Genomic DNA, 14,465 nt, shown 5'->3' with positions numbered 1-14,465 from the left:
ACACTGCATGGGAGACAGGATAGGGTATATAATTTTGAGGAGACATTCAGCCAGCAGTTTCATTTTTCACGTAAAGAACATACTGTTGCCCAAAATTGTAATTAGCTGAACTGAGCTGATGTGCCTTATTGAGGCTTTATGGAGGAGTTGAGAGCGTTAGCGGAACGTGTGAATTCCTGGGGGAAAACGCAAACTGGCGATGCACACACAGAGAAACACAGAGCACAGCTGGCAGGCAGGGGGAGCTGGCTGGCACCCGAGAATGTCTCAGAAGAGCTGGGGCTCTTGGAAGCAGCAGCAGGACAGCCACACATCCTGGCTGTGGGCAGGAGCCCTCGATGCTTGAAGGAGAGAAAGCAGGGAGAGAGACAGAGGAAGGACACTGGGCAGGGAGAGCACTTGCATCTCCCACAGTCCCACAGTGATTCTGTCAGTGACAATTCTCCCCCAGATTCATGACTGCGTTTTACAGGATGCCAGTCGTGGAACGTAAGTCTGTACATTTCACCAGCACAAGCTGCTGCAGCTCTGGGGCCTTGCCTGGCTGTTTTTTCCCCCATTACACAAAAGAATCTTCTGGCAGCTTTCAAGGCTGCAGTGCCTCAATGACCACAAACACATCAGCAATGAGCTGTGTCTAGTTGGGACACCTCTGTTTTCAGCTTGTCTATTGTCAGGGCCTTTGCTGTCACCTCCTGTTTAAAATATTCACAGTAACAACACATGCCCAGGCTCACAGCCTGAAACACACATTAGATGGCACAGCAAAACATGAAAATATGTAACAGACACAGTCCCGGAAGCTCTTACAATCAAAGTATGGCCTAACAAAGAGAGTGAGAGACACAGACAATAAGAAAACATTATTAAATATGACTGCAGCTCTGTAAAGCTGATTGAAACAATCAGATGTTTTAGCTTGTTCCACTTAAAAAAGATATATTTATAAAAGCACAAATGGTGATACGTGTTATAAATAACAATTTGAAAACCCTTAATTAAACGATTTAATAATATAAAACAAAGGTAGAAAAAAAAATAGAAAAATGTCACTACTTGGGCTTAATTGACAGAAAAGGCTGATGTGAGATTACAGAGCACTGCACAACCTGGGTAGGGAATGTGTGTATTAGAGATTATTACACCTTCACATTAACTAAAATAATTTGTACAAGTGTTCACAGTGTATTTCAAGGGCTTTCATAGTAAAGGAATTTCATAGTAAATTCCAGTGATTTTGATTTCTTGTAATTAACATATACACACAAATGAATTTAAAACTGCAAGCATAAACATTACTTGCTCACTGATCCATTATCACAATGCTAACAGATCAAGCTTAATCAAGTTCTATCAGGTTTTTTGTGATTATACACATTATTAGACAAGTCTCATTTCATTTAGTCTCTAAACAGTTACATTTTATTTCAGTCAGAGCTAAGTAAGTTTGAAAGAGACTTGCTGTCTTGTTCTTTTACCCATGTAGCCAGAACAATTAATAAAAAAAATATTAAACACCTGGACTAAATTCATCACATAAATAACTTTCCTGGCAAGAACTATCAAGTTACTGATAGCAGCAGCATCATTAAAAAAATGCAGTTAAACAATTTTCTCTGAAGGAATTCGGCCCCTTAAAAATAGTTGCTGGATTCTCGGCTTCACAGTCAGTGTTTCTCAGTGGCTTCAGCAGAGTGACCTTGGCTGCCATCAGCTGAATTCTCTGCTGCTGTAACAAAAGGTGTTGAAATGCTGGTGCTGTTTCCTGGACACCAGTCTACACTCGAGGTATGAGATGGAGAAGGAAGCACAACAGTCACGTTAAACTGGAACAGGGAAGACAAGCAAGAAAGAAGCTGGGGGAGTTTGCCCCAAGTTTGGAGGGCACTGTTCTGTGGAACAGACACCAGCCTCATTGAACTTGAGTCAGGATCGGGGAGGAGCTCAGCCACTAAAGGTGAGATTTTGCTACAGACCACCCAAAAAGGGCAAAAGAATGGATTAAGTCCCCTGTGAGCAACTTGAAAAAGTCCCTAGATCGCCCAGGGTCTTATGGGAGATGAACGTCCCTGACACCTGCTGACAGCAATGCAGGAGATCTGGAACTCAGGAGGCAGACCGGGACAATCCCTGACACAGACAGGCCAACCAGGGCCCGCTCTCCTGGTCCTACTACTCACGGACACAGGAGTGCTGGGGGATGTGTTAATCCTGGCAGCCTTGGCTGTAGCAGCCTCCAAGGTGGAGTTCAAATCCCGAGGGGAGCAGGAAAGGCAGAGAGCACATCTGGGGCCTTATGACAGCACACTGGCCTATTCAGGGATCAGCCACAGGATCCTGTGTGAGGCTGCTCTGAAAGCAAGAGTTTGAGAGGGTTGACAAGTGTTCAAAGACGAGGTCCTATGAACACAAGAATGGTCCTTCCGGATACTCAGGGAAGGCAGAGGGAGAGAGAAAAATGTAGGCTATAAGGAGAATGATCTGGCTAAATGAGGAACTCATGCCTGAGAACCAATGAAAAGAGGACATAAAAGGGAATTTGAACCAAAGACATACTTGAAAGAAAGAATACTGAAAAAGTACCTAGGTATGCAGGGCTGCTGTCAGGAAAAGCGCTCTGAGGGCTGCAACTAGCAGAAGGCAGCAAAAGCTTCTACTGCTACTTTAGCAATAAAATAATAAAGAAAATACAGCCCACTGCTGTGTGAGGCAGTGACAAGCAGCAGGTACTCAGAGCTTCCTTTGCCTCCCTGCACTGAAATGTTCTCCCAGAGCTGAGGAGCAAAAGAAACACCAGGGATGGAACCAGCATCTCCTGTAAGTTTCAACCCATGGGACTGATGCGATGAATCCAAGAGTACTGAGAGTGCTGGCTGATGTCACTGTGAGGCACTGCTCTATAATCATCAAAGGGCTGTGGGGCTGGGATGTTGCAGTCTGGCTGAGTGGAGAACAAGATGGGTGAGGAATTGGCTGTTGGGCTGGAACTGGACTGTTGGGCTCTGAGTGTATTGGAACAATATGGGAAGTTTTCATAAAACCAAGCAGGAAGTTCCAACTTCATATAAGAACAGTAACATTTTTAGAAATCAATTTCTAGAGTTTTAGAAAAATGCAAGTAAACATATAATCTAATCAACAATATTTTACAGATTACCATTTTTGTCATACTAAATTATATTATACTCAACGCACACAAATGCCTTCAGAAGGAAGTTCTTCATTGTCATGATGTATCCAAGTGTAAGCATGGAGTTCATAGAAATGATATTCAGTGAGATAGTTGCACTATAAGGTATCACTTAAAATTCTTGATGTGATTGTACCACAACATTAGTGTTACCAAGAATAGATATCCTATTCTGATTATGTAATCAAGAAAAACTTCTGGAAATAATATTGAGAGTACAAACTACTTTTAATCAGCAGCTAAATACCAAGACATGATTACTTTGTTGCTCTAATGACATCTGTAATGGATTCCAAGTGCTGTGCCTGATTGCTTCCCAGCTGATCAGGATTCTGTTCATCACTTCTAGCTGCTGGAATTCTGAGATTTCTTGGAGTTCCTCTGCAAAAGACTTCAACACTGGTTCAGCTAAATGGCTATAGTGCCTGCTTTAAAACAATTCATCAAAAACTTTACCCTCAGTACTCCATGATAAAATGTTTTAAGAGAAGAGAGGAAGATCTGCATTGCCCACTCACTTTTTACTGACAGGAATTGATTAAAAAGCTGTATAATCTCCCTGTCCTTTTAGGCAACTAGTCCAAGACTGCTAATCCACAGGTATCTGTACCATAGAGCAAACCACTGTTATCTCTGTCATCAGTTTAGACAGAAAGACAAAGGGCTGTAAAACTCTACTTTTATGTACAACTTAATGGTTAAATTGTACTTGTATGTTTATCAATACACAGCAGAGCAAGCCATTTGTATAAACACAAAGGCAATAATGAAGTAATTGTTCCAGCTGAATATTCTACAATTCCTTTTAATAGTGCATTTCCTTAACCACTTTATGTAACTACATGATAACACAGGCTTGAAAACTATTAACATAATTTCAATCACCAAGAAATTATTAGAGAAGTTAAAATACGGTGGCTCAAGTGAGGTAATCATAGAATCATTGAATTATTTAGCCTGGAAAAGACCCTTAAGTTTACTGACTAATGAACTGCTCTTTCTTGCAATTTCTTGGAAATTACATGAGGCAGCTTCAAATATTTACACAAGGCACAGCACATCCATCACAAGATGTAGGTGATCTCACCAGTACAATCCACTCTGTTTCTTTCACATGTCTGTTAGCAAAATGAATAATGCTAATGTTTTGCAAAGCCCTGACAGGTTCGTATTTAAAACATTACCAAGTCTGAGACATACACTGGCAAAAGGGACAATAATGACTACAGAGAACCAGTGCTAGAAAAAAAAACCCAACCAAATACCAGAAGTACCACACACAAGACTTAATGTATCCAGCCATTCAGTGCCCAGTGGAAGTCAGAAGATTGCTGGCTCTCTAGTTCACACTTAAACTCTACCAACAGAGAAGCCTTAGCATAATGTTGTTTGAAGTCAAAAGAGACAAAAGTACTCAGAACTTTGCACTGTTTTAATGTATTTGAGAAATATCCAGGATATCCAGGAGAAATAACAGAAACTAACTTAGCCTCCTGGATTATTTACATTTTTAGAGTGAAAGATCCCTTTCAAAAGGATGCATAACACTTATTACTGGTCCTGACTTTTCTTTCTCTTACAAGGGATACTGAAACCAAAATATGTGGAACACCTACACAAATTATAAGTCCTAATCAAAACATTTATTAAAACTCTGCTATAGGAAGATGATTCTAAAATTTATGGAAGCACGTAAGCCAATAAAACTGTATCATGGCATACTTTATGATCAAGCTACTGAGGTGTTACGCAGTAGATTCAATCAAACTTAAATCTGTTGTTTTTTACACTTTCCCACTCTTTCAGCAAAACTGTGTTCTGATCAAAAGAAAGCCTACAAATACTGTCAATCAATTTGACAGCTAAAGTCTTAAAATTAACATTGTGGGCCACTGAAGGAATTAGTGAAAGGTCTCCAACGTGCTTGAAGCCCTGCTGTGTGAGCAAGGGCTGGGAAGCAGCTCCTCAGGTGCAGGTGGAGTGTGAAGCAGAGTGAAGCACAAGGCACAGGATGTCTGCAGGATCCCTGGGTGGATTGTGGTGCTGCCAGTGACAGAGCCAGGGCTGTCTGCAGCTCTGCTGCTTATCAGGGCTAACAAATGTGGGACACAGTGCTTAGATCTGCTTTCCAGACCACTTCTCAGCAGGTAACACCACTTCTATTTCACCTCCAAAAAAAGTACTTATCTTTCTTGTAACTCACCTTTCTGGATGGTTTGTTGTTCTTCCTCACAGCGTACAAAGAAACACACTGAGCTCAGAGTCCCACAGCCACAGGACAGAGTTGCTAGAGCTTGAACTCACTGACCTCTAGCATTTTAAAAACTTAAATATTTGAATCTATTAAGCACTAGAAATCTAGAGAATTCTCTGAGCATTACTCACTTTAGCTACTCAAAAAGCTATATCTAGTTTTTGCTATTTTCTTGGCATTAGTTTTCCCCAGTGGCTGGAGTCCCTCCTTGTCATCTCAAAGCAAGCAATTAATTAATGAATGTACAGCCTTAAGATGAATGCTACACGAAGTCAGATCAAAAAAATCAGAATAATATATCAAGAATCATCTACAAATCACAGTTTTTTTTTTTTTCCCCAAAATACCAAAACTGGTACTAATACTAATGATACTTATGAAAGACTATTTTGAAGTCAAGTAAATTAGCCTTATTGCCAATCAGAAATATTAAAAAATGGAGTTACTACCTACATTCTGCTCTTTTAATTGCCTTACCTGGCATTCCATGGACAAGGTCTCCACATAGCACAAAGAACTTGGGTTTAGGCTTTAGTTTGTTAATGGCCTGCACTGCTTGCTCTGCTAATTTAATTTCTTCTCCCCATTCATCATCTCCATTATTAGTGTCTCCATGTGTCCAAGCTTTCATCAGTCCAAACTGAGGATCTGCTCCTTGGATGAAGTAGAAGGGCCCCTTCCATTGGTACTCAGCATCTAAGAAGGAAAAAAAAGGAAAAAAACCCAGTAGACACTTAAAAGAGAATGAAAGCTTCCATGCATCATTGATTGTTCTTCAGTAGGTTGACACTGCTTTAATGCACGTACAAAATTCTGCACTCATTCATACAGGACAAATATAAAGGCAGAAGTACAAAATTTTCCTCTAATATATAGCTGTAATAAACAAAAGTATATTAATCTAATTATACCAAATAGTAATTACAGACTGATTAGAGGAGAAGTATGTGAAGCATTCAGCAAGTAGTGCTGGAAATTACAAGACTACAACACAGCACAAGTGTGTAATATTAGATTTCAGTTTACTCTTTTAGGATTCCAATTATTGCTTCTTTAATTAACAAGTTAAAACATACACAGGTTTCACATTTTATGATTCCAGCAGACTTTTTCTTAAATTATTAAGGAATTAGATGCTTTTTGTTCTCATAGTTTTAGAGAAAAGTTGGATGTAGCACATTCTCTGGAGTCAGAACTGAAACCACTCAACAGGACCAAGGTCAGCAAACACTAAACCCAGCAACATGAGAATCATCAGCAATAATGAAAATCCAAATTTACTGCTGCCCCAATTGCTCCCAAGGCCTATGACAAAAAGGTGAGACCTCAGAAACAATTTCCATTGATAGAGTCAGTGTAGGCAGAGGGTAGGACAGAAGCTGTACTGGTACCATTTTTGTATACTTCTTTCTCCAGTATTATAATACCAAGTACAACAAAGAAAGGGTGACATATATGACTACAAGCCCATTTGGAAGAAAAAAAATCTCAACACTGGGCAAATAAAAACAACACTTGGCTAAAAATTTAAAACAAAAATGGGTAGCCTGTTTCCTACACTTATGTCTCAAGCTGGAATTGAAGTACAAACACAAGTACACTGTGTTTTCTCCAGCTGTCTATATGCATTCATTTGCAACCTGAATATTTTAGTTTTGACAGCTCTATTTGGCTTAATACATTTACTGTTATTGGAGGTTTTTAAACAGCATTTAAACTGTTAAAAACTCACAGACTACATCCATCTACAGTTGAATCTAAAAAGAAAATATATAAATTATTTAAAATTGAAATATAATCCTTGAATATACTCTCATATCATGTCAGTCTGCTCTGAAATTCATTTTGACGCAAAACTGGTCTTCTTCTAGTAACGGTAGAGAAGTAGCATGTTCAACACATGGATGTACTTTTGATTTCCTTCCACAAGCTCTAGAACTGAAGCTTTACACTCTGCAAGAAGGGGAGTGTGTTTCTTCCAAGCAAGGTTAGAAAACAGAGTTCAGAATTCATCTCTGGCACCATGGATATGGATAGGCTGGAGTGAGGGATGAGGAATGTAGGCAACTCCCGGAAGCTGCTTGAAATTGTCATCTGTTGCTATGGCATCAGATCGTTTTTCCAAATGAAAGCTTCTGTACTTTAGCTAAACTAACATTTCATTTCTAAACAAAATTATTTATATACCAGCAGTGACTTACTCTAAATAATAATCATATATTTTAAAGACAGAAACTTCTAGCCACTCATTGGCTTTTAATTCTGAAATAAAATATACTCTTCAAGTTACACAACTGTTCAGAGAAGTGAAATGATCTATGAATCCATGAGTTTGCAATATAAGCCTTATGGAACCAGTTGAATGCCAAAAATAATTTTTTTTTTTTATTTTATAACTTGCATGAAAAAATACAATTGCCATAAAAGCAGCTTACATGATGCAGTAAAGGCACTGTTTGTGCAGAAAAATCAGGTTACAGTTTTTATAGGTAGAAAGCGATAGTAAAAAATATCAGTTAAGGAAGCTTGCATCAGAAGCCCTTTACAACCTCTACAAAATGAAAATTAATAAAAAGAATGTCTGGAACAGGAACTTGGTTTGGAGGAGTGGCACAATCTATTCATTAAATGGGGGAAAAAGATCTAACCTTTGAACTACATGGCAGGATTACTAATACCTTTCCCTTTTCCAGCAACCTGATAGACAGTACTGATAAATCAATGCTGAGCAAAATCTACTTGTTTTGTATTGTTTAATCTGAAGCCAGTATTTTTACCATAGTAGCCTAAGTAAAATATAGTTGCATTTATTTATTTTTACAGAGAAATACTTAGAAAAAGAGCTAGCATTTGTTTTTAAAGACTGTGTTTCAAGTACGGACAGACTGTGTTATCCTTTCAGAGCCCCAGCAATGGTGCGTGGTGGCCACGGGCAGCTGCAGCACCTGGAGCAGTCCTGGCTGGGTGGCACAGGCAGCAGGGCTGGCCCAGGTCCCAGGGAACTTCAGACAGAACACTTGAGCATACACAGGTCTGGCAAGCAGACAATGCACTCTCAGGGAGCAGGTGGGAAAGCCAGACTAGGGGTTATTCTAATATATGTTTCAGGGATATTTTATTTTCCTGACCTATATTCATGCCAATACAGTAACTTTCTAGGTTTTAAGTACCTGAATGTTTCTAAGACTGTGCACAGATGCTCTGGTTTGAGTGGGTGAGTGATGGTCATGTGAGGCAAAGAGAGAGACTGATAAGATGAATTTCAAAAGAGAAGTTCAGTACACAGACAGAATCAAGAAATGGCAGAAGAAAGGAGAAACAGAAGATGCAGGGGTGGAGGTGGTGAAGAGTGGGGAGAAAAGGAAGGAGATAGGAGGTGAAAAAAGAAAGGAACTGAAAATGATGCAAAGGTATGTGCTATATTCTCCTGTAGGAAAGAAAAAGATAAAATGAGGAAAGTGAAGCAGGGATATCAGAAGAGAGCCAGGAATCAGGGCTAGATAACATTTACTTAAAATGTTAGTTTAATTAACTGGTCTTAGTCAAATAATCCAGTCAATAGCTATATTTCTATAATAGGTATTCAATAACTCATCAGATAGTTACAAAAATAACAGTAAGGTTGAATAAATATTTTCTACCTTTTTCTTGTTATTTGATCACTCCAAATGGAAACATTAAAAACAAATAACCTTAGTACTTCAACCAAATTCCATTAGCTTATTACTTATCAATTGTTACTCACTGCTTTTGTTTCCCATGAAACAAAAGTATATGGGAACAAAATAAAGTAAGGATACTGTTTAAACTTAAATTAAACATTTTCCTTAAAATCAGGAACTTTCTCCTTAAAATCAGGAATGTGCTTTAATTACTGCAAAGTACCATAAATATAAAACCAGAATATCATTATTAGAGTTGCATAAGTACACCACTGGTGCGAACTTGCACCTGGCACCAATCTTAAACCTGTTTTGAATTCAGTTAATCCAGGAAGTAACTCTTGAGTGCCCTCACTGGTCTATCTTTAGAGTTGTTTTTGCAAGTTTTTCCTCTTCTGTGCAAGCCATGACAAGTCAGCTAAAGTTGCAAGTGTTGCTACTGGTGCAATTTCACTAATTCTGCTGAAAACCCCAGGACTAGGTCTGCATGAGTGCTCTTCCAACAAACCAACAAGAAACAGCTGGAAAAAGCATCTTCCACAGATGGATCTAGAAGTCTTCTGCCTTACAATGAAATGGTAATGGACCCTGTTCAGATCATTATTCTGTACCCTTCTTTTCTCCCTCACCAGCTGCTTGTTCATTTCTTGATTCAGCTACCCACAGAACAGGAACTGTGAGCAAGCAAATGAACCTTGTCTGCCCTAAGTCAGGCCTCATAAGCCCCTGTTTGAACCCTTTCTCTGGTCTTTGCACTGGATCTCAAGAACAGTGCTCAGGGAGATCCTTCTGCTCCCATGCTGGGGGTCTGCCCAAGCCTGGCAGAGGGGAACTAACAAACACCACTGGGCACAAGTGATGGGAGGGCCAACAGCTGCTTTTGCAGCAATCCTCTAGCCATGATCCACGTCCCAGCTGCTACTTCTGAAGGTTTCAGTTAAATAATGTGCACAATGGCTATCACCCCTTCAAATGTAGCAAATGACTTCTGTGGGAATAACAGTAAAGGCATTCTTCTCACTAGGAGTTTGAATTTTCAAGCCTTTAGATGAGCTATTTCGTTGTATTAGATGAAGTACATGCTAGGTAAAGCAATAGAAGATTAGGATTCAATTAATAATTTTTTCTGTCCTCTCCCTTCCATCACAAAATTGAATGAAGCTGAGAATACCTGAAAATTTGCTCTTCATCCCTACAGACATTGAAGGTGTTTGCGCTTCTCAGAATTTACCATAACACTAAGAAAACACAAATGCAGAACAAAGTTGAGACTTCTCTGATAACTGATGTACATATGGTTTCCATTTCTGAAGGACAAACAGTGTCTGTGGACCTGCTCTTACACACCAAGCAACAGAAAACTCCTATTTCAAAGCAGTTTTGGTTCCAGACCTCCTTAAAAGCACAGCTGATCGCCACTGAAGAAGCCCAAATTCCGAACATGTTGTTATGCCTCAGTTTCAATAGTTTCCTTCTCTTTTTCTGCTCCCATGAATGCCAAAGTACAGACAGAGGATCAATGCAATGTATTTTTAGTAGCACTGGCTGAAAAACAGTGCCAGCTTCTAATTTTATCTAAGGATTAATTCTGTGAAGGACTGAAGAAGTCAGCAGCAACTCACCAGAGAAAACCTCAGCCATGTATTGTGATCACAGGCAAAAAGACACTTCAAGGACTTAAGTGGGATTTCAGCCAAATCTCCCAACTTCTAAAAAACAATAGCTAATCTCTTGCTGTGCCTTCATTTCTTCCCCTTTTGCTTTTCCTAGTTTTGCCTCTCTTTTCTTGCCCCATCTCCAAGGATCACCAACAGATCTACTGAGATTGCTCACAGAAACTACTGGCCTCTGACAGGCACGTAGGATTGTGGATCCTGGTGGGATTTCCAGTATTTCCCTGGTGGGATTTTTTATAAGTACATTGGTTGGGTTCAACAGTATATTGGTGTTCTTCCTCCTCTACACTCTGCAGAATTTAATGGAAACAAATCAGTTACGGAAAGTTACTCCTGTCCATAATCTCTCTTTAGACACTACTGTGTCAGAGCAGTTTGGATGTGGACACATCTTCAGTGCCTGCTCAGTCCATCATGGGCAGTAACAAATACGAAAATGTCCTCATTGTCACGTTGGGTTTGACAGGAGAATCAATACCACTTCTCTGAAAATCAGAGCACAGCAGACACAGGGACATGGTTCCCTGCCCTGAGTTATCTCTGCCTACAAAGTGTGCCTGTGATTCTTTTTCTGGGTAAAATTGAAAAGGACGCTTTGGTTTTCCAAAGAAGGTCTAAGCAGGAAGGAAAATGGAATCTCTTAAGTGAAGTCAGTATGTATACATCATAGACAACACAAACAGCAACAATTTGTTTCCATTACTCTCAGGCCTGAAATAGCTTGAAAACCAATAAAGGAATTGTGTTATATTTTTAATAATTCCTTGTTATATATTTTTGTATATAAATATATATATTATCAATAGATATGGCTTAGAAAACTCATTATTTTTGTATGCCTAAATACAAAAGATTTCAGTCTAAAGAAATGTGCAAGTCTTTCAGCTGTTTTTTCCCATGTGTACCTCTGAGTCTACCAAAGATATGACTGCTGAAGGTTCTGTTGAATGACCAAGGCAATCTATCATGAATTATGCCATTTTAAGTACCAGGGGGAGAAAACCCTACAAAACAGGTATTAAAATACATTTTCAGAGAGAGAAAAAAAACCTTTTAAAGACTAATTATTCTAGAAACTTTGTACTACAAAAATACTGTCAGTAGAAACACTAAATGATAGAATGTGGTTTCTCAAATAAATGAGACAGTGCTACTGTTATCAAAAGACATACTTTTAAACTATCAAGGTAAGAAATGTCCCCTCAGACACAGTTTATTTGTACTGAGGGTTACAGAAGCTAAATTCTAGTCATGCCTTATGCCCACCCCCAAATTTAACATGTAAACTCATTACAAAAACTTTACAGCCCAGAACTGTAGGTGTGAAGGGGGGTGGCTTGCATAATGACAAGGTGAAGTCACAGAAAGTTTCTCAAAACCCACGTAAAAATTTCCCTAATCCATATGAGAGATGGAGACAGTACTGGGAATGGAATATGCAAGCTGGGAAGCAGTTCTGATCAGTGCTCAAAAATATTACTGTTGAAGAGCTCTAGAACAGTAATCAGAATGTGCCAAGATCTAACACTCTTCTGAAAGCAAGAAATCAACTGCAGTTGTATTTAATTTCAAAGGAAGGCGAATTATATATAATTATGATGCTTTTAAAAAGTGCAAAAATCCTTGAAGGCAGCAAGGAAACTATTCAAAGACACTATCCCAGAGGCTCAGACCATATGCACAGCATTTACTAAAGACTTCAGAAAGACCAAAAAGAATCCAGACTGTCTAAACTACTTAAGTAACAGCGATAAGGAGGCTGGTAAGAGCAGGTCAGTGTCCTTTGAAAAGCTAAAGCCTTCAAATAAAAAAAAAAAAAAAAACAGGAAAGATTTTATACACTGAAAGGTTTGATACTGAAGTCCAAGAAGTCAAGCTAAAAAAAGCAAAGAACTGGGAACAGCATAAAACTGAGAACTAAAAAGCACTTTGTACAGGAATTAGGAGCAGGTAGTCTGCCAGACAGTCACTAAGGTTAACAGATGTTCCAGACATGCAAGATGCACCCAAAAAGAAAGGCTGAAAAGAAGAAAAACAAGGTACATTTTTGTATCCACATGTATTGTGAGGGAACTTGTGAACATCTAATGTGATAATTCCTCCTGACACACAGCACATCAGATCTGTCTCAAATCAAAATATCAGTAGATGATCCAACAAATAGACACTAACAAACCACTCAGATTAGGTGGCATCCATAGAACTCCTCAAAAGTGAAAATCAGTGAACTTCTGGGGAGTTATCCTTAAACCTGCCCTTGCATCAAAGAACAGGGAGGTGGTCACTATTACATCTACATTTAAAGGGGTTTCCTGAGCAATCTGGTAACAACTGACTACAAAAGTGGCATCTGTACAGACAAGTGATGGAAACACTAACCAAGACAGTACCTCCTTGTGTTTACTGATTCTTCAGAAAAAGTAATCAACAGTTTTTACAGGGACAAGGGAGATCCACTTGATCTCATCTCCATGAGGCATCTAACAGTTACCAAAGACTCTTACAGAAGCCAAGCTGTCTGGCAATATGAAATTAAGTCCTTGCATGCACAGAAAACTGGTAAGAAAAACAAAAATGGACAAGGCACCCAGATGCCACCTGGATCTGTACTGGGACCTATATACTGCTCAACAAACTCAAAACAATCTGTCACAGAAACTGAACAGCAAGGAAGTGGAATTTGCTAAAATTAAGCCATTTGGCAGCATGAGAATCAGGCCTGATTCTGAAGAGCTGAGGAGAGACTTCCTATGCACTGAGTGTTCAAAAAAGGATGAACTTTGTGCAAAAAAGTGCAGCATAGTGCACATGGAGAAAACACCACCAACTTTATATGATTTTTACCAAGTGCTACCAAGAAGTCACCTCAACATTTAAAAATGGCAAAAAAACAGAGATTGGAAAGGAACAGAGAACAGACCAAAATGAAAATATGAGAAGTAATTGAATAAACTTTGAGAGTATGTAAAAGATTGGGGAGGGGGGAGGCATGACAAAGGAACACAAAATCACATGTGGAACTGAGACTATGAGGATGCAATACTGGTTATTTGCCTGTTCCACATAAAGGTTTTGGAACATCAACTAAAACTAGCAAAAGACAGGTTCAAACAGACACTTCTCAACCAGTTAAACTGACAGAACTATCACTTGTTTAGTTACTTGAAAAAAGTGTTCCACCACTTTCACATTAATTCTTTGCACAGCATGCTACTGACATACTCGGGGGAAAAAACAAACAAAACAACAAAACAAAGTAACTTCCTGACTTCTAGAGAGAAGTGGTGAAGACACCACTTGCCCAAACATATGGTCCTGTTTCTTCACTCAAATACTAATAGAAGGAGTAGACAGCTGAAGCAAGATTTCATATGGGCAGAAAAGAGATAATTTATTTTACAAAGTAAAGCTAAACTATACAAAGGTCTCTTGCCCATCAGGTAGGGTATCTATACACTGTTTACTATTGTGCCTCATTGATGATGTGGATAATTTCAATCCCTCACCTCAAGCTCCTCATGCACATGTCCCACATCAAGGGCAAATGAGAGTAGGTTACAGGTATAACCACCACATTATGTCAAAGCAGACTGAACAATTTGTCAGTAGGGAAGAGGAACTTTGCAGAAGGGGTAAGAAGAAAGGAAGGAAATTTAGCTCTCAATAGTGGCTTTCAAATTTTA

The 14,465-nt window shown here is 39.1% G+C and overlaps 1 protein-coding gene across 2 annotated transcripts in view; it reads right to left on the bottom strand.

Moving 5' to 3' along the window:
• The window catches only part of CPPED1 (calcineurin like phosphoesterase domain containing 1), a 39,350-nt gene that overhangs the window by 23,101 nt on the left and 1,784 nt on the right, over positions 1-14,465 (bottom strand). For both annotated transcript variants that reach the window (XM_053991806.1, XM_053991807.1), the window contains exon 2: positions 5,922-6,140. In XM_053991806.1, coding sequence (XP_053847781.1) covers positions 5,922-6,140 — 219 coding nt within the window. The remainder of the gene's footprint in view (positions 1-5,921; positions 6,141-14,465) is intronic.

This window comes from Vidua macroura, chromosome 16 (genome assembly GCF_024509145.1).
Source record: "Vidua macroura isolate BioBank_ID:100142 chromosome 16, ASM2450914v1, whole genome shotgun sequence".
In the NCBI taxonomy this organism is placed as follows: domain Eukaryota; kingdom Metazoa; phylum Chordata; class Aves; order Passeriformes; family Viduidae; genus Vidua; species Vidua macroura.
Note: the sequence above shows the minus strand (reverse complement) of the source record. Positions and strands in the feature narration are given on the sequence as shown.